This window comes from Equus przewalskii, chromosome 1 (genome assembly GCF_037783145.1).
Source record: "Equus przewalskii isolate Varuska chromosome 1, EquPr2, whole genome shotgun sequence".
Lineage (NCBI taxonomy): Eukaryota > Metazoa > Chordata > Mammalia > Perissodactyla > Equidae > Equus > Equus przewalskii.
This window is the reverse complement of record NC_091831.1, coordinates 133735646-133753426: the sequence shown is the minus strand read 5'-3', so window position 1 is coordinate 133753426 and position 17781 is coordinate 133735646. Positions and strand designations below refer to the sequence as shown.

The 17781-nt window shown below is 45.9% G+C and overlaps 1 protein-coding gene across 2 annotated transcripts in view; it reads right to left on the bottom strand.

Annotated features, from left to right (window-relative positions):
* Positions 1-1699: 1699 nt before the first annotated feature.
* The window catches only part of ALDH1A2 (aldehyde dehydrogenase 1 family member A2), a 91758-nt gene continuing 75676 nt past the window's right edge, over positions 1700-17781 (bottom strand). For both annotated transcript variants that reach the window (XM_070623760.1, XM_070623771.1), the window contains 6 exons: positions 15313-15415; positions 13418-13602; positions 11845-12009; positions 10986-11143; positions 10588-10662; positions 1700-3545 (listed from right to left, as the gene is read on the bottom strand). In XM_070623760.1, the coding sequence (XP_070479861.1) occupies positions 3473-3545; positions 10588-10662; positions 10986-11143; positions 11845-12009; positions 13418-13602; positions 15313-15415 (759 nt within the window). In that variant the 3' untranslated portion in view covers positions 1700-3472. The remainder of the gene's footprint in view (positions 3546-10587; positions 10663-10985; positions 11144-11844; positions 12010-13417; positions 13603-15312; positions 15416-17781) is intronic.

Below are 17781 nucleotides of genomic sequence, written 5' to 3'. Positions count from 1 at the left end.
TGATTTGTTTCCTTCCTCTCCATCCCCATGACCCAAGCCAGTATCACACCAGCCTCATCTCATAATCAGTCTGTTTCTCCTCCCATCCACTCTGCTCCAGATTCAGTATGCTCTAACCATTGCCTCATCACTCTCCAGCTCAAAACCTACTAGAGACTCCCTATATCCTATGACAGTACCATGGAACACTGGCTCACCCCCAAGACCCTCTGCAATCTGGCCAGCACATGGGGCCTGCACTTGCCAGTCTATCTCCTTACCATCACATAAGCTTGCCTTGGCCGCACCTCTGTGCCCCGGCAGGTTACTCTTTTACCAGGAATGCCTTCTTCTTGCTCGCATGTCTATTCAAATTACATTCCTTCCTCAAGCCCAGTTCAAAACCTGCTTCTACAAACTCCCCTCTTTGATTGTCCTCTTCTCTTGGATGCCTTCCTATTCTACTACACAGTCCAGTAAAGTCACTGTTTCTGTCCTTTAGTCCCTACATCATAATATACTTGTCTAAAATATCAGGAAAAAGAATGAGATCATCAATATGAATGCACTGAGATTGTTTTAGAGTAAAGGGTACAACAGAGATCTCAGGGGTTAACAGTAAGAAAAAAACCCATAAATATGCAGTACTGATGACAAATGACCGATGAGCATCTCTGTGTTAGTTTCTGTAATGATATTTGTAACGCCATCTTCATTTGCCTTTATGTTGAGATCACAAAGAGATAAGGTTTGAGGAACTTTATGCTTTGAAGAACCATCAAATTACGCCTATCTTATTTCCAATTCCTGCTATTTATAAGCTCTACAGTGGCGTCTTCCAGAGAACTTTTAAATAATTACTCCATGCCTATCTCGTTCTCATGGTGTCATGTTCTTCCTCTTGGCTCAAAGTAATGAACATGAGGTAGATTTGCAGGGAGCCCACATCTTATATTTCAGAGTTCAACCCAGTGCCCTGGGGACTGCACTCTCCCATGCTCAATCTGTTCCCCTGAGGGACAAGAAATCAGCAGTCAGAGCAATGACTCCGAGTCCAGAGCAACACGCCACTCCCCACGTCTGATTTCCTCTGGGGCTAGGTCATCCGTTTTTGTTTTTGTCTCACTTGACCGGGACTTGGGTGGAGATTCCAAGGGATGGAAGCAGGGGAGGTGCAGGTCTAGAGGGTAGAAACCACTCCCCAAAAGATCAACCCTGAGAACCAAGAGAGAGCAAACAAGCTCTAGCTGGTAGTACAGTCACCATTACAGCTGCCTTGCTCCAGCTGCAAAAATACTGCATCAGGTTGTCAGCTTTTGACTTCATTTCACTTTGGTAAATAAAAATAAAGCTGCTGCTAAATGCCATCAGCAGTGTGAGCTCTCGTTGCGTAGTTCATGTTTGTGAGAACAAGGCCTTAAAAACTCCTTTAACGTTTCAGCTTTTGTGGAGGCTACTTTCAATGAAAATTTTCACTTCATATATTTCATACATAGCTATATTGTTTGCCACACAAAACTGTATGCATACATGGGTTTTAAAGAGTGTCAGAAAATAAGGGTCTTGTTTACCTTCCTGCACTCTGTAAAAATACCCTCCCAGACTTCTGGTCAGTAACCAGAGAGCAACACAGCTGAAAAACCCAGCAGCTGAGAGGAGGTCCCAAATGTACCTAGGATGACACAAAGACTTACAAACACAGCCAAATAATCCCAAGGAGTACACAATATAAATGCTTTATTGCTAGCACAGAGGTTTCTTTTTAAGTAAATTAAAAGAAATAAATCTTCATTTTCACATTCTATATTGCAGTGTAAAGGTAACTAGCTGGTTAATGGATATTTTCACTTGGACACACGCTATAGGAGGAGAGCATGACATTCACATGGAAGAACTCAGAAACGTGGCATCTCTCAAGGCATCGGGCCACTCAATGCACTGTCGTTTGTCAATAACAGCAAGTAGAGATTTCTTTAAAGCCTCCTGACTAGACAGGGGTTATAATAGAAGACCGGTATGGCCAGAAAGCAGAAGGCTGTTAAATAGAGAAGGCTGCGTATGTTGCCCATATTTCATGACCTCTAGATTATGTTTGGTACTTTTAAATAAATGATCTTCATCTAGGTCAGAGACTGGACTGGATTTGGCGGCCGGAAAGAGGAAAGAAGGAAAGGAAGCCGACACTGCCCGCATCGAACTGGTGGATTCACCGGAAAGCAGAAGAGGAGTGTGTGGCTGGGAGGAAAAAGACTGGCTGCCGCACGCCTCCAGCTTGGAAGCCGAGAGGCAAGAATGGTGAGTGGCTGAGCCACAGGCATGATGGAGCAGCTCTGGTGGAGCACGGCAATCGTGGCACACCGGAACTCTGCGAATGGAAAAGGCAACCTCCAGGCTCGGCCAGGGTTCCCAGGTTACTGCCCAGGGATTTAGGGCATGACGGGCCCAAGGCGCACCACAGCACGGGGCGCAGCAGGAGTTGGTGCAGTGGGGGCCGGAGCAGGGGAAGCTACAGATTCCAGCTGCAGAGTCTGTTCACTCAGTAAGAAGTGTCAGCCAGTGCTGAAAACGGAATTACTTCTGCAAGGCACCCAACATTACCTTTATCCAAATTCTTGAGCCTACTCAGATCGTTTTTTGGTTGATTTTAAAGATTAGCTTTGGAAAAGATTTTATCAATCTATGAAAAACAATGCACCCCCTGCCTTATTCCAGAATAACCCAGAAGGAATTAAATGTGTGTCTGGGCACACATGTGCCTGCACGCGCACAACCTCCCACCCCAAAACCATGCAACAAACTCAGAAGCTGTGAACTACACATGATGGTCTCCAGATCTCATCTTCCTGATCTTTCACTCATGTTATTTATGGATGTAAGGCAACCAGATTGGGTCAGGACTATTCCAAGTTCTCACTTCCTAGCCCATCTGCAGGGTACCAGCTCCTGGCATTTTCAGTCTGGTCTGGCTCTAACTAAAACCATTTCATGTTTTGCTTTGAAGAAATGGATAACATGAAATGGTAATTTGGCTGCAAAACCTTGGAAAATTGTTCCCGGCCCAAACATCTGCCCCAAATGAGCTCAACTGAGATCTCCTTGGAGGAGCGGGAGAGGGGTCAGCAAGGAGAGCCGGAAGGGGGAAATGAAGACAATGGAAAGGCCACCTTCCCTCAGGAGGAAAGTTTTGTGACAAAAGGCATCAGCGAATACAGCTCCCTCCTTCTGCCCCTCACTGCGGAAGGAGACAGTGGATATGCCCAACTACCTCTTACCTTCATCCCGCTCTCCCCATATTTGGTATCATTAGGTGATCCCTCACAGAGTGCCAACTGGTTTGCTCTAGTTATGCAGTGACTGGCCTGGCCTACATATTATTATTTAAATCTTTAAATAAGGACCGAGTATCAGCTTTGAATTCCTGAGAGCTGGGCCCCACAGGGAAAGCAGAGAGGGAGAGCGTGCAGGCTGGCCTTCACCTTCCTTCTTGGTCATCTTAAGAGTTCTTCTGGGGGATCTTTACTGTCACAGTCTTCACTTCGGAGTACTCTCGCAAACCAAATTCTCCCCTGGAAAAAAGAGATGGGTAGAATCAGATACCAGAGGCTCAAGCAGCCCAACCTGAGCGATGATAAGAGTCGTGGGAAGGTGCAGTTGACCACCTACTGACAGCAGACCCTGGGATTTTCTTGTAAAAATTCCTAATGGATGGACAGCCCAGCCATCCTCTGAGGAGCTGGGAAAGCTGTCATTTCATGAGCAGTCACTGTTTCTTAAAGGTAAATGATGATTCATCTTCACAATATAGCCTAGAAAGGCAATGATTCTCACCTACTCAGAGAAACAGACCTGGGGGTTAGCTTGGGCCAGCAGTTACAGAGACCAGGTTGGGCCCCTGGTGGGCCCTGGGGGCAGCAGCAGGACCAGGCCCCAGGTCTCTGAATGCCTGGGCCAGTTTCTCCCCAAGGCAGCACTGGCTCTTCAGGACTATGTGTGCCTTGCTCTTCAGACCCCACATGCCTGTCACCGGACCCCCAGGATGTGTCTGCTCTCCTAGAGATCTAGTCCATGGGTAACTGGGAGAAAACTACAAAATTGCCAGGCTAGGGGCCTCTCGGGTGGTATTCTAAATTCCTTCTCATTGGTCCTTAGAGTTAATAAATGGAAATGAATACCCAAAGGCCTACCACAGAGGAACACAAATCACCTGCAATGCCTTAAACATATAATCCTGAATAAGCACTGTCCACAGATGCCCCAGAGCCAGGGGAAACAGTCAGGAAATCAAAATAACTGACTATAAAAGAACTGGGAAGTGGTAGGGAGCTGTCCCCCAAGACTCTTCTTTCCTCACTTCCCCTCCTGGCTCACAGAGCCCTCTGGGATGTTGGTCACGGACCAAGGAACGCCATTCACTTGATAAACAAGCATCTACTGAGTTATTAGTATGGGGCAGCACCACGCAGGGTTGGGTGAAGGAGAAACCAAGTAATCGGTCCCAGCCTCTGAGGAGCTTGCAGGTGGCTGGGCCTGAGAGGGCGGCGGTGGGAGCTGGGTCACTTGTCTGTCTAGGTGGCCACCGGAGGCACAGCCCTGCCCAGCCCTCAGACACTCTGCAAGGCGTTTTCCAACCACCGTATTAAGGATGCTGGGGTGTGGCAAAGCCTCGTTGCTACCACGTTCCTTTCTTCACTTCTCCAGTCCCAGCTCATTTTTACCTCATTTTAATTGCCTTTGGTTTCTTTTCTCTATTTCACTGCAAAATCAAGCATGTTCTCCTAATTCTTTTCTTTAACATACTTGAGATTTTTCCCTTCTAATCTTTTTAAAGTCACTCCTCTGTGAAGCTTTTCCTGGCACTCTCAGCAGGAGCTCTCCACCCTTCCTCTGTGCTCTGAGAGCGCTTGGCACCCGCCTCCATCACAGTGCTGTCACACAGCGAGGGGCTGCTTGAGGACCTGTCCCCCCCACGAATCTGTATCTTACTGATCTGGCTGGCTGCCCTCTACCAAACCTAGCGTGTGGCCTACGGCATCAGGCTCGAGGAAGGCACTTGATCACTGTGGGAGGAAGGGAGGAACGGAGGGCCGGCGCACTTCTTGCCAACCCCTTCCCCAGTTCTACCCAGTTAACAGATCTGCCATCTCTGTCAGAAAAGAACAAAAGAACACTTGGAGATACATTCAAATAAGAAAGGATTAGGAAAGGCTGTCTTTAAAAACAGTCACATATAAAAGGCACAAAGTTACTGTAACTGGGCTTTATAGTGGAGATCTGCTGTAAATGACTCCTTCTGCTTCCTTCTAAGAATCCCCATGGCCCTACACAAGGTTCCAATCACTTCGCCAGCAGCTCCTCTGAGCACCAAGGGCACGTGAGTTGACACGGCCCAGGGACATCAGCGGGCAGCCAAGGAGCGCCTGGGGCAAGCGTGCTGTTCTCTCATCGGCACTGGCCATCTTGCTCACAGGAATGAGAAGAAACTTGGAAATGCCCCCCTCAGTAAATGGTCCCCTCATTAGCCCCATCCAGGCTCCCAGTCTCTTTATTACCAGCTCAGCTCTGGCTCTTTCTGAACTTTTTCCTGCCCTTGGGCAATTCAGAAAATGTCTCTTCATCACGGACATCATCTGGCTCCTGTTGGAAGTAAAGTTACTCCCTTCTGGTTTCCTGGCTTGTGCACGCACTTGGGGCAGACCCCGAACCACTTTCCTCCCGCTCAAATCTATAACTGGGTTGTGAGAAACGGAAGGAAGTCCACAGTCAGAAGTCTCACGAGATGGCTGCTTTCGAATGTGACTGTCGGATCCTAGTACTCTTTGGGTGTGTGAGGCAATGGAAAAACCTGCTGGACTGGAGGTGCTCCTCTCCTGGGTCCCAGGCAGCCACTTGCCACCATGGTCCATACACAGCCTGCTCCGGACTCAAATCTGCCATAAAAAGTACACTGGAGCTGGGGCTCAGCAGACAGGAGTGCCAACTCGGCTCTACCATTAACTGGCTGTGTGACTCCGGCCGAGTCACCCTCATCCTCTTGGTGACCAGTCATCTCTCAGGCAGTATCCTGAACGTCAGCAAATATAAGTATCAGTCGTGAGCTTGCTTCAACCATAGATTCCTGACCCTCCTCCTCCAAAGATTCTGCGTTAGTAAGTCTGAGGGGACCCAGGAGATTGTGACACAGCTGGTTACCTGCCCACCCTTTGCGGCTGTAAGGTCTCCGAAAGCCCGGAAGTTCAGCGTCTTGGGTTATTTCACCATCTCATTCCAGAGTCTCTCTCTCAAATCGCCTTAAATTCTACTTACTCCAGTTCAGTTCTGTGCACACACAGTTCCGCAGTTACGGAGGAGCTCCACTACTGCACGGAACGCAGACGTGGTGTTATCGACACGTCCCGACCTCTCCACACAGTCACCCGCAGAGCCTGACAATGGATCAGGGCAGCGGCACATGCAGAAGCCTGCACTCCTGCTCCTCAGGCAGACGCGGTTGTATTCCCTAATTTGAAGCAAACTTGGCATGCCTACAGGTGAGGTGAGATCTTAGATTTCCGTGTCTCTCAGCCAGCTGTTTTAGGAAATCAGTCAGACTCACACATAAAACAAACAGGGATTTTGGTTTACGGTGTATATTTCCCTGCCCATTTCTTTGGCTTACAGCAGCATTTCTCAGAGCAGGGTCTCCAGACCACCTGCATCAGAATCATTCCAGAAGCTTGTTAAAAATGCAGATCCTGGGCCCTGGCCCAGATCTACTAAATCAGAATCTCTGAGGGTGGGTCCCTAGACAGGCTTGCTTAGCAAGCCCCTTCCCCCAGATGGCAGGTGACTTTCTGCACACACATGCACGTGTGCACACAGACGCAAACTTGGGAAGCCCTTATTTAGAGTATCCTAACAATGCTTCTCATCTTCAAAGCCTGTGTCTTTAGTTTTTAAAATGCTGCGGTTCATGGCTTTCTTGTCATCCCCTCGGTTTGTGACACATATTTTATAGCTTGAGCTCTACGACTCCTTGTCTCAGGGGAGCTTAAATGAGGAAGTAAGGAAAAGCACAGGAGAGGGAAACAGACGGAATCAGCTGGACAGGCAGCACTGACAGACTCGGGCCAGTCTCAGACCTAGGAGTCAGAGGCCGGCCCCTCAGGTGACCTGCAGAGGGCAGCCCTCTCCACAGCTCTCTGTGGGGGCGAGCTGAGGGGCTCCGCCAGCACTCCCTGTAGTCTCGTTCCAGAAAGTCCTACTTCCCATCTCTGTTCCTCTTAGAGGTGGGCAGAGATGTCAGGGACCAAAGCTGCATGGAGTTGCAGGCCATGCGAGGAACGATTCGGCCCGGATGGAGGGTTATGTGGAGTTTCTGGGACTGTGTTAAATGAGAAGGAAGAGTGGGGACCAGGACAGGAGAGGTGCTTTTATTTGAAGCGTTTCCTACCACTCTAGGTCATTTAAGGAAGATAACACATGTTTGGGAGGCAAGTAAGGACAAGGAACCATACAATTTACACAAGATGAAGTGAGTCTCATCAGAGAGCACTGTTTCCTAATTATTTGTTAACCGTACCGGGAAGGCCATCACTACAGAGCCTATGAGACGAGTTGAGAGAGGCTGTTCTTCAGTCTCTTGGTCACTGTTCTGTGTGGTTCTGACCCAGCAAACTGTCTCCTGGACCATATTTCTAGAAAGGGGGAACGCTTCCGATAGGAAAAGACTGGATCTGGACAATGTCACAAGCCTGAGTGCTGGCAGGACGCCTGCCTCTGATGAGGGTCCAGGCCCAGCCTGGGATTAGGAGCCATTGACCAGCGATTATTCATTACAAGTATATTTTATGCCCATGATTCACCCTGTTAATGATCTGTAACAACAGTCAAGGCGAGCAGCATTCCCAGAACCAGTGACTGCCCCGACAGTTCAGAGACTGGGAGAGCACAAACACAGGGGCAAGAAATGAAATAAGTTGAAGGCATCTTGAAAAGTGGAAGCAGAGAGTTAAGGCCCCATGCAAGTTAAGAAGAGATACCTGGAGGACGTGAAGACGTTACAAAAGCTGAAGGAATGCTAACAACTGGGCAAACAGGGTCCAGATTGGTTATGGGCTCTGGCTGTAAAGCAAGCGAGAGGGACGGGAAGCCAGAAGCAAGGGTGCAAGCAAAAGCAGTTTCTCCCTGGCAGTGCCAGAGACAGGACGTAAGCTGGTGATACTAGCTGGAAATGAGGAAAAATTCTGCCACACTTCCAAAGTAATATGTTTATTAAGAAAAGAGAGGATCACCTCTATGACAGTCACCTACTTCATCAATATGATGCTAGCAGCTAAGATTTTCTGAAAGTTTGCCAGACCCTCTGCTGGATGTTTGGCGTAGTACTTAATCCTAACACTTAATCCTCACAGCAACCCTCTGGGGGTAGGTACTATAATTATCCCCATTTTGTAGATGAGGAAACTGAGACTTACTGAGATTAAGCAATTTGTCCAAAGTTGTACAGGTATTAAGTGGTAGGCAGGATATCTATCTGAGCAGTGTGATTCTAGAAGCTCTGCTTTTAGCCTCAAAGCTATACCTGCTTTATGGTTTAATGGCTGGGGCTAGAAATTACCAGCTAAAGTATCTGAAGCATGAATATCCTCGGCGCTAGTCTTATGGGCTCACTGCACTTTCCCCCAAACACCATACTTATTTCTCCCACAATGCCTTTACTCCCTCTTTCCCCGCTGCTAGCTTGCTTTGCCTGCAAAAACTATTCCCCTCTCTCCATCTACCCAAAGCTTCCTCTCCTTTAAAGACCAATTCAAACCCCTCTATTAGATCATATCTAAAGGTTTTCCAGACTTCTCCAGCTCCCAATGATCTCTCCCATCCCTGAACTCCTCTATCACTTCATAGTCTTTTCTGGAATTCTTCTGATTCTTTCAATGTTGTGTATTTCATTTATCCACAAAATTTTAAGCCCCTCAATGAGCTGCATCTTCCCCCACAGACCAAGCATCAGGCTTACCATATAGCATATGCTCAATACTTGGTAGTAGATTGATTGTGAACTAAGCATTTGCTCAAAAAAGGAAACATTCAGTAATGGCAGAGGTAATGGGCAGAGATGTTCCCTCTTGTGAGTCACAGGATTCAGAAAACATGAATCTAGCTCCTTTCAAAATGAAGGAAAAAAATTTTTTTCGAAGGGGGGGTTATGTCACCTCAGAAGACCCTGACTACCATTCATCCTCAGAATGCCACTGAAAAAATCCATTTATATATGACAACTGCAAGTAAAATCCCTCGTGAGTCAAGTTTTCTCTGTTCCAGGTCCACTTTTCAGGTCCTCAGCATCGCAGGAGGACTCAGCCTAGCTCTGATCCTGTGCCTGAAGAGTCCTTGGGCCTGGCGCCCGGGATTCCTTGGCTGGATATTGTGGGAACTAACTGCATTTGGAGCCACTGAGGCCTAGCTTCAAATCTCAGATCTGCCACTTATTGGCTGTATGACTTGGGCCAGCTACTTAACCACTCGAAGCCTTAGTTCCTCATCTGAACCATCTGTAATACAAAGACACGCATATCTACCCCATGGAATCATTGTGAAAATCAACCAAATCAATGTTAGGAAAGAAGTTAGCATAAAGTCAGACACAGGGCAGGCATTTAATTAAGGATATCTATTACTGTTATTGCAAAATCCTTCTCAGGGGTCTTCTTTCTGTAATCGCTGTCAAAACATCTTCTATATGCCGAGAATCTTGGCCTTAAAAATTTTGCTATCTACTCAGCTCCCATAGAACGTCCTTTAAAACCCTCTGAGATTGGGTTTAAGCCAACCTTTCTACTATATCTTCAGCAGGTCCCCCCATTCATCCTGTGCCCTAACCCTGTATTCCCAGCTTCAAAGAACCTACGAGCAGGTGACGTGAGTGAGTGAATTCCATGTGTGTAAAATGACTGACAACCAATATTCAGCCCCCAGAAGCAACAGGAGTGGTGGGAAATATGCCGAATTGCAGTGCTCACAGCTGTGGCAATTTTGCTATGGGGGAATGAAAATAAGGAAGAAATCCAGAATTTATGTAAAGCCTCCTCATTTTTGAACAGCAGGTAAAGATTTTTAAATGCTGTGGGGCAAAACAAAACATTTCTGCAGATTTGTCCCTGGATTGGCAGTTGGTGACCTTTGTTGTAAACACACCAAACTCGGTTTTGTTCCCTGATGATTCCGCATTTGTCATGCCTTCGTGTCTTTGTTCTTGCTGTTCCCTCTGCCTGGAATGCCTGCTCCTAAAAAATGAAATGTTATTTCCTCTGTGACGTCTTCTCTGACCCCATTAGGCAAAATTAATTGAGTTTCCTCTGTACTTACACGATGTTTGACGTGCTTCTATAATAGCCTTTATTATATGGAATTACTGGCACATTAATTCTTCTCCATTCCCACTTAAGGTAAGGGAGCTGTGTTTTATTCATTTCTGTAACATGTAGTACGGTGCTCAGCTTACAGGAGTATGTGTTCAACAGAATGTTTGTTTAATGAATGGATGACAGTAAGAGAATTAAACTATTTTCCTCTACGCTGATATTCACAATCCCTACTTCTCTGCAGGCACCAGCAGCTTTGAACACTTACATTTCTCTCCCATTTCCAGACATCTTGAATCCCCCAAAGGGGCTCTGGGCGTTTAAGGCATTGTAACAATTGATCCTAAAAGAACAAAACATAGTACTGTTAGTATGAATTCTGCTTGCACAGAAATAATCCCACTGACATGATATTTCTTTTAAAAGTTTTATTTTTTAGTTTCTTTTTTCCAGATGAAAAATTTACAGCTTAAGATTTACTTTGATTTCCTGATCTAGCCAGTGAGGAGGGCATCCCTTCTCTGGTGAAGTCTGGTTGCCTTCGGTCTTCCCCCAATTTTCAAAAGACGTGCATTTATTTCACCCAGGCTCCGGGGAATTACAAGACCTCTCCACCACCAGCAGAATGTGTTATGGCCAGAACAACGAGACTGACTCTGATCTTACCAAACCGTCCCAGCCTGCATTGCAGAAGACACTGTGAGGGCCTTGTTGATGTCATTAGTAAAGACAGCTGCTACGAGTCCAAAGTCTGAGTTATTGGCTCTTTCAATAACTTCATCCATAGTCTTAAACCTCAGAATTTCCTGAACGGGGCCAAAGATCTGCAATGAAATAGGTTGACCCAACATGACTGCTCTGCCATGCCTTCACCTGCTTTCTACATTTCAAAGCAAAGTTACTCTGCCTTCGTTATTTAAACGCCATTTAAGTTTAGTAACACAAAACTGTAAAATATCCCACATTTTCCCAGAATAAGATTACATAAGAGTCTACCCCTAGAGTTTATTTAACACCCCCACATCCCCACCCTCCCTGGCCTCCCTTGATTCCACTGTGTGTTGGTTCTCCATGAGCCGCAGGCATGGCTCCGGAACTGAGAACTACCGCTCTAGATGGCTGGCTTATCTGCAACTGGTCTTTCTCTCACATAAACGTGATGATTGGATGTTATCTCTTTCCTGGTTAACACCCTTGTGACTCACATTTGGGGGAAGTGAAGTGTTCCCATTTGGGGGAACTGAAGTGCTCCCAGCGCATTACTGAGACCGATGATTGGCTATTACGAGTGTTCTGTTGGCTAATAACAACTGCAGTCATACAGCATGTCACCTGGCCTCCATCTAGCTTGCATGCCTTTTTGTTTAACTTTTTTCCTGAAACTGGGATTTTCATAGCCATGTTTATTGCTATTATATAATGTATATAAAATACAAAGAATTAAACTCTAATATCATTCGCTGGAAATGCTCTGGAAACCATCCCAGGAAAGATGTGGCTTTTGTTAGAAGTCCGTATTCGATACCTCTTCCTTCGCAATCCGCATGTCATCAGTGACGTTGGAAAACACCGTGGGCTCAATGAAAAACCCCTTCCGGCCCAGCCCTTTGCCTCCACATTCCAGCTTGGCACCCTCGGCCACACCACTCTGGATGAGTTCCAGGATCTTGTTGTATTGTTTCTTATCAATCTACAGAAGAAATTACCTAATGACTCCAAGCAAAATCTTCCATAAAAATGGAAATAAGCATATTCTCAAGAATCTCTCATTTGTGATTTTTTTCAAGACTTTATTAGACCTAGTCAAATCATATGGAACTGCTGTTATTTAACCATTTCTGATCTACAAAAATGGGAATTTTGAATGGTTCAACCCAATATATTGAGAATTCCAGTAAACGCACTCCTCTGATGATTACTGCCGAATCAGAAGTACCAGGTGAAGATTCAGGCAATGTTTCTAAACGATACAGACACTGGATAACTGGCTATTCACTGCTTACAAGGGGGAAAATTGAGCTCTATAACCAAATGAATACTTTAGCAATTTGTACTGACACTAAAAAGATGAAAACAACAGATGAGCTAACATACAGCCTCTTTACATTTGCTACACATCAGGTCCTATTGGGGTATATTTTTAATGGAACTACTACTACACCTTTAGAGCAAAGGATCCAGTTAAAGAGTAAAGGCTAGCTTCCTAGATCACAAAATAAGGTCAGTCTTGCTCCCCAAAGTTATAGAGTTATCACTCAATTATTACGGTAAATAATATAAAAACCTACATTCACCTGAGTTTGAATTGCTCAGCTAGAACATCGATCTTCTCTCAAATGGCCTCAAAACCAAGGAGATGTTATTTCTTATCAGGAAAACCCACACTCTGGTGGCCCAGATGAGATCTGGTGCACATATTCCCTTAAAAATTCTCAGATTCTATCTACCGTTTGAAACCAGAATTCCATCTGGAAATATGCCTGGATGATTGTGGAGAACCTGCAGAGCTAAGAGGACATCCTGCAGGACTGTGCAGGCCCTCACCAGTCCGCCACAGTACATGAAGCATTCAGAGCAAGAGAGAACGCACGCAGAATGGAAAGCAGACAGCCCGTCATTTCCTACACATTTACAAGCTACAAGTGATATCCCCAAAGTAGGTCAGGTTGGTGGAGAGAATCCTTGGCAGGTGGTAAAAGGATAAATGACTTCCGGGAATAAGAGCTACCCACTGTCCTTGACTGTAGCATCTATGGGGATGTCTTGAGGTCCAGTGGTTGGGGCTGGGTTCTAGTGTCAAGATCCACCTTGTCATGCCTGGGTCTTTCCTTAGAGTTGAGAGACTCCAATTTATCCCAAAGTTCAAGGTATCCTTAAAGCAACCCTAAGTCCTTAGTTTCTCAGAGATGAAATTTAGAAATGGAAAGAGAAGCATAAGAAATAAGCAATGCCTCACTGGCCACACTTCCAGCCATGAAGATAAAGCAGAAGAGTAATGAGGCAACAGAAAAAAGAAGATGGTACTTTGTTGGGTCTCACTAGAGTGTCATGCTCACCAGGAATTAAGTAAAGAAAGGGAATGTTTATGATTTCTCTACCTGGGGTCCCTGCTCAGTGGTGGGGTCAAATGGACTCCCCACTATGCGCCTCTTGGCCCGCTCCACGCTTCTTCTCACAAACTCCTCGTAGATGGACTCCTCCACAAAGATGCGAGACCCCGCGGTGCAGCACTGGCCTTGGTTGAAGAACACGCCCTGGTGAGCCTGCTCCACGGCATAATCCACTACGAGAGGAAACAGCCATGTTCTCAACACTGCTTCGCCTGCAGAGGGCCTGTCTACGGAGCCACCTCCCTCCGTTCTCCAAAGCCCCAAGTGTAATGTCATGCTCATCACAGAGCCTAATAGTGAGTAGCAGGGTGAAGAGCCCTGGACCGAGAATGCAATTTAGTTCTGATTCTAACTAGACCCTCACGTTACTTGCTATGTTAACTTGGACATCTTCACTTCTGTGAGTCCCTGTCTTCTGTAAAAAGAGGGAGTGGACCAAGTCATCTCTAACGGGAGTCTCAAACCCCAATATTCAAAGGGGCTCAGCAGATAATGTAACAGTATGAATCTACCAGGTAGGAAAACAATGTGAAGGAGACTCAGAAGGAAAGCCACTACATCTGGCTGCGGCCATGCATGAAGATAAGCCCGTGGTTGCCCGAGTTGCAATTTTAAGAAAAAACAGAAATCAGTATTCATAACGTGTAGTTTTTGTTTTTTTAAGCACTGTGTACTATTTAGACAGGTAAACATAGCTAGATCCTGTATTTGGACTGCCAATTTGCAAACCCTGACCTGTAGGACCTTATAGCTGTATGTTTAATTAGTATTTTGGTGAATTAAACTGTAACGCAATGACACTTCTTTGAAGACATTAAATTTCCTCTATATTTACATGGAGTTGGACAATAGCATATGACAACTCTTTCATTTTCATCTCTTTTATCTTATACTTCAAGAGAGTATTAATAAATCCAGTGTATGCTAGTTGCTAAATAATAATAATGATTGAGTCAATCAATCAATGTCATGTCAATGGACTGTCTACTCCTCAAGAGGAATTCAGGTAGAAGAATTCCGATCCCCTTGACAACTAGTATAAAGCTGAAGCTGAACTCTTTGAAAATTTCAAGCTGGGGCTGAAATTCAGGCAATCTGCTTTCTGTTTTCTCACCTCTCCAGTGGTGAAATTGGGGAAGCAGCTTTGCTTTGCAGGATGTGAAGAAGAAAAAAGATGACTGAGAGAGATTTGGGCATTTTGTTCCCTGCAAAGTTTTCAAAACAGAAAGACCACACCTGTGCGCAGTGGGCTAGACAGCATCCTGCCTGGAGACATGGTTTCCTCGGTACTGCTCCAAGCCTCCAGAAAGTCCTACTGCCAAGCGCAATCACCTCCAACTCAGGTCTGTTCATACAGAACTGAGAATAGTGTGCTGTCACCTTGACTGAAAGGCAAGGGAGCAACAGAAGGGGTTTGGGATGACTGAACAGAGAAAGGATTGTGGGTCTGGGAAAACGCTGGCAGGGTTAGCGAACTAGAATTGTTTTAGTGATCTCCAAAGCTACATGTGAGAACTTTCAGATTTCTTGAATCTAGGCAGAGAGCTCGTGTTTCAGGGGTTCTGACAGAGGCTTAGACCATTGGTCTTTCTACCATTTGGCAATGACCAAGCCTTCATCTCTTCTACCCTGTTCTACAAAATCACTGAGTCAAAATGGCTTATTAGTGTCTAGAAAACAAACTCTATTCAGTTGTCAATTGATAAGTGCTCTTTCCCAATATTAAACTATTTTCTCCTTAGAAGGAAGGGTTCAGATTCTTCTTCTTGAATGCCCTTAGCTTCAAAGATCTTTTTCTTAGCGTCCTATCAGAAGTGGAGACACGAAAGAGAGCACTGAAGAGCAATGTGCCTGGACATGTATGAGATGTGAGGTTGACTTACAATCAGCATCTGCAAAAATAATATTGGGACTTTTCCCTCCAAGTTCCAGAGTTACTCGCTTCAAATTACTTCTTCCAGCTGCTTCTTGGATAAGCTTTCCAACCTGAAAGAAAGGAAACGGAGAGACATTTCACACACCTAGCCAATGAGATAGTCAGTGGCCAAAGCCAGCTGCGGGCAACAGCGGGATGCAGCAGTAATGGATCCTGCAAGACAAACCCGCCACTGGGTGACACAGGAACAGCTCCTGTGGTCAACTTGTGTGGACAAGATATAAGTCAGCTGGGATACACTGTAATGTCCACACTAAAGTGAGTTAGATGATTGCTTTAGTTCATGATGGAAGGAGCAAGGAAAAGGGGGTTAAATCTCAAATATGAATCTCTGAAAGATTTCCCTGAAGACAAGTGGCAAACAGAATGTAACTAGAGATTTTCCATCACCGCACTGTTGCTTTTAGCTTTGGACTCTGGCCTCTAGAAAAAAGCCAACTGGCTCCACTTGAAAGACATGATGAATGCAACGCAAATTCCTCATTTATCTCCAAAAATGCCAGGTATGACTTTAATCACATGGTCCAAATATATATATATATATAAGCTCGATGTTATGCCTTTGCCTCTGCCTAGGACTGTAGTAAAAGGATTCCAGAAAGCTCAGGATCTGTCTTGATTTGCGCACTGCCCGTTTATCCAGAATCCAAGCAAACGATAGGCTGAGTTTGGAGAAAGAGTTTATCGTTGTGTAGACTCCTATTTCCACTGAAGTTGAAAGCGTCAAAGTGGAAACCGGGATACATCACCTAGAGCCCCCATCCAAGGAAGAATGCACTGCCTCAGAGACTAGGAATGCTGTCAGCTCCTTCAGAGTCTGCCTCAGCTACAATGAGCTCCCTTGCTCAAGGGAATACCCTCCCCTGGAAGTCCCACATCCACTGATTGTAGGTGGCAGGGGGATAAAGGCCCTGCACTTTCAGCCCACCACAGGACAACTCAGGGAGACCATAGATGCTCCACCACGCCGCATGTGGTTGGGTGAAGCCGTCAGGGCTGCAGTGCAGTTGGACTTCCCCTCGTGTCTGCTCCCCTTCAGCAGAGATCCCTAATGAACAACCTGCATGCCAAACTCCAGCTCACTGACTCCTTCCGGATGACCTGACCTGGAGCAGAGTGCTGCTCTCCTGGAGGGCAGAGGTCACTTGATGGAAAATGCAGAGCCACCATATCGTCCATATAGGCAGTCTGCTCTTGTTGAGATGCAAAATGCTACTTGTGCCTGGAATCCTACTGAAAATTAAGTATTTTAAAAGCCTGGAGAAGAGAAATGCTAAATTTACATTTGACTCCTCTGGTCCCTTGTTGAGATCCTCAAAGTAGGACCAATTACTGCCCAAGCAGTGAAGAGTTGCGGTTAAGAGAAAAGGCCCTGGAGCCTGAGTTGTTTACTGATTCTGCCACTTAGCAACTATCCGACCTTGGGAAATTTATTTAGCTTTGCTGGGCCTGGGTCCCCTCCTCTGTAAATGGAGCTAAAAATAGTATCCACCTCAGAATTTAGTTGTCCTGAGGATGAAGTGATTTCAGATATACGGCCCTTAGAACCCAGCCTGGCGCACAGTAAGCACCCACATGTGCTAACCATGTGCATGAGAAGCTAGGCCCCTCTTCTTCCATGTTCAGTGAGGGACATGGAGGTGACTGTAAGAGGGGTACTAACTAGACCTTCCAGAGCAGGTCTCCTCATCTGCCAAACTGTCTACATGTGTCGACTGCTTCAGGAAAACCCTGGGGAAACTCTCTGACTGCCCCCTAGTCTCCAATTCTACTCATTAGCTGGATTAAATGCCTTTGTGTTTTTATTATTACTCTATCTCATGGCAAAAAAATTTAGGAAACATACTCTCATTCTGAGGAAACCTAACCTTGGGGAAAAAACAGCGATGTCTCTGAAAAAGGTAAAATTAGAGTCTCTTACAGAACAATGTTACTTACCGAGCAGATAAGAAGCACTAACATCTGGCCCTAACATCAGCGCATCAGCCAGACTGCCCCTTCTCTGCCTTGCAGCTTGTCTCCCTTCTACCTCGAGATAAACTCCCTAGAAAGGCAGGTTAGTGAAGGCCCCATCCTCAGGCAACACGTTCCCTCTCCTTCAAGAAGTAAATCCATGTACAGGAAGGAAAGGAGAACCTGGTCCTCTGTTCTGGCAAGAGACCAGCAGTCAGGTGAGAATTATGACCAAAGCCTGAGACCCCTAATGAGACGAGAAACCTGCACCCAAGGGCAGGAGGGGGCAAGAGCGCCATGGGGGTCCGCGAGAAGGCTACGGCCTGTGAGTGCCTGTTCCTCTGAGGCATTTTAGCGTGCTCGGCTCTTCTGCCCTGTTGATTGGTGGAGACTCATTGTAAAGTCCAGGAAGACAAACAGACAAGAGCTTTCTCAAAGAAGATAATCACTGGAAGTTATGAAT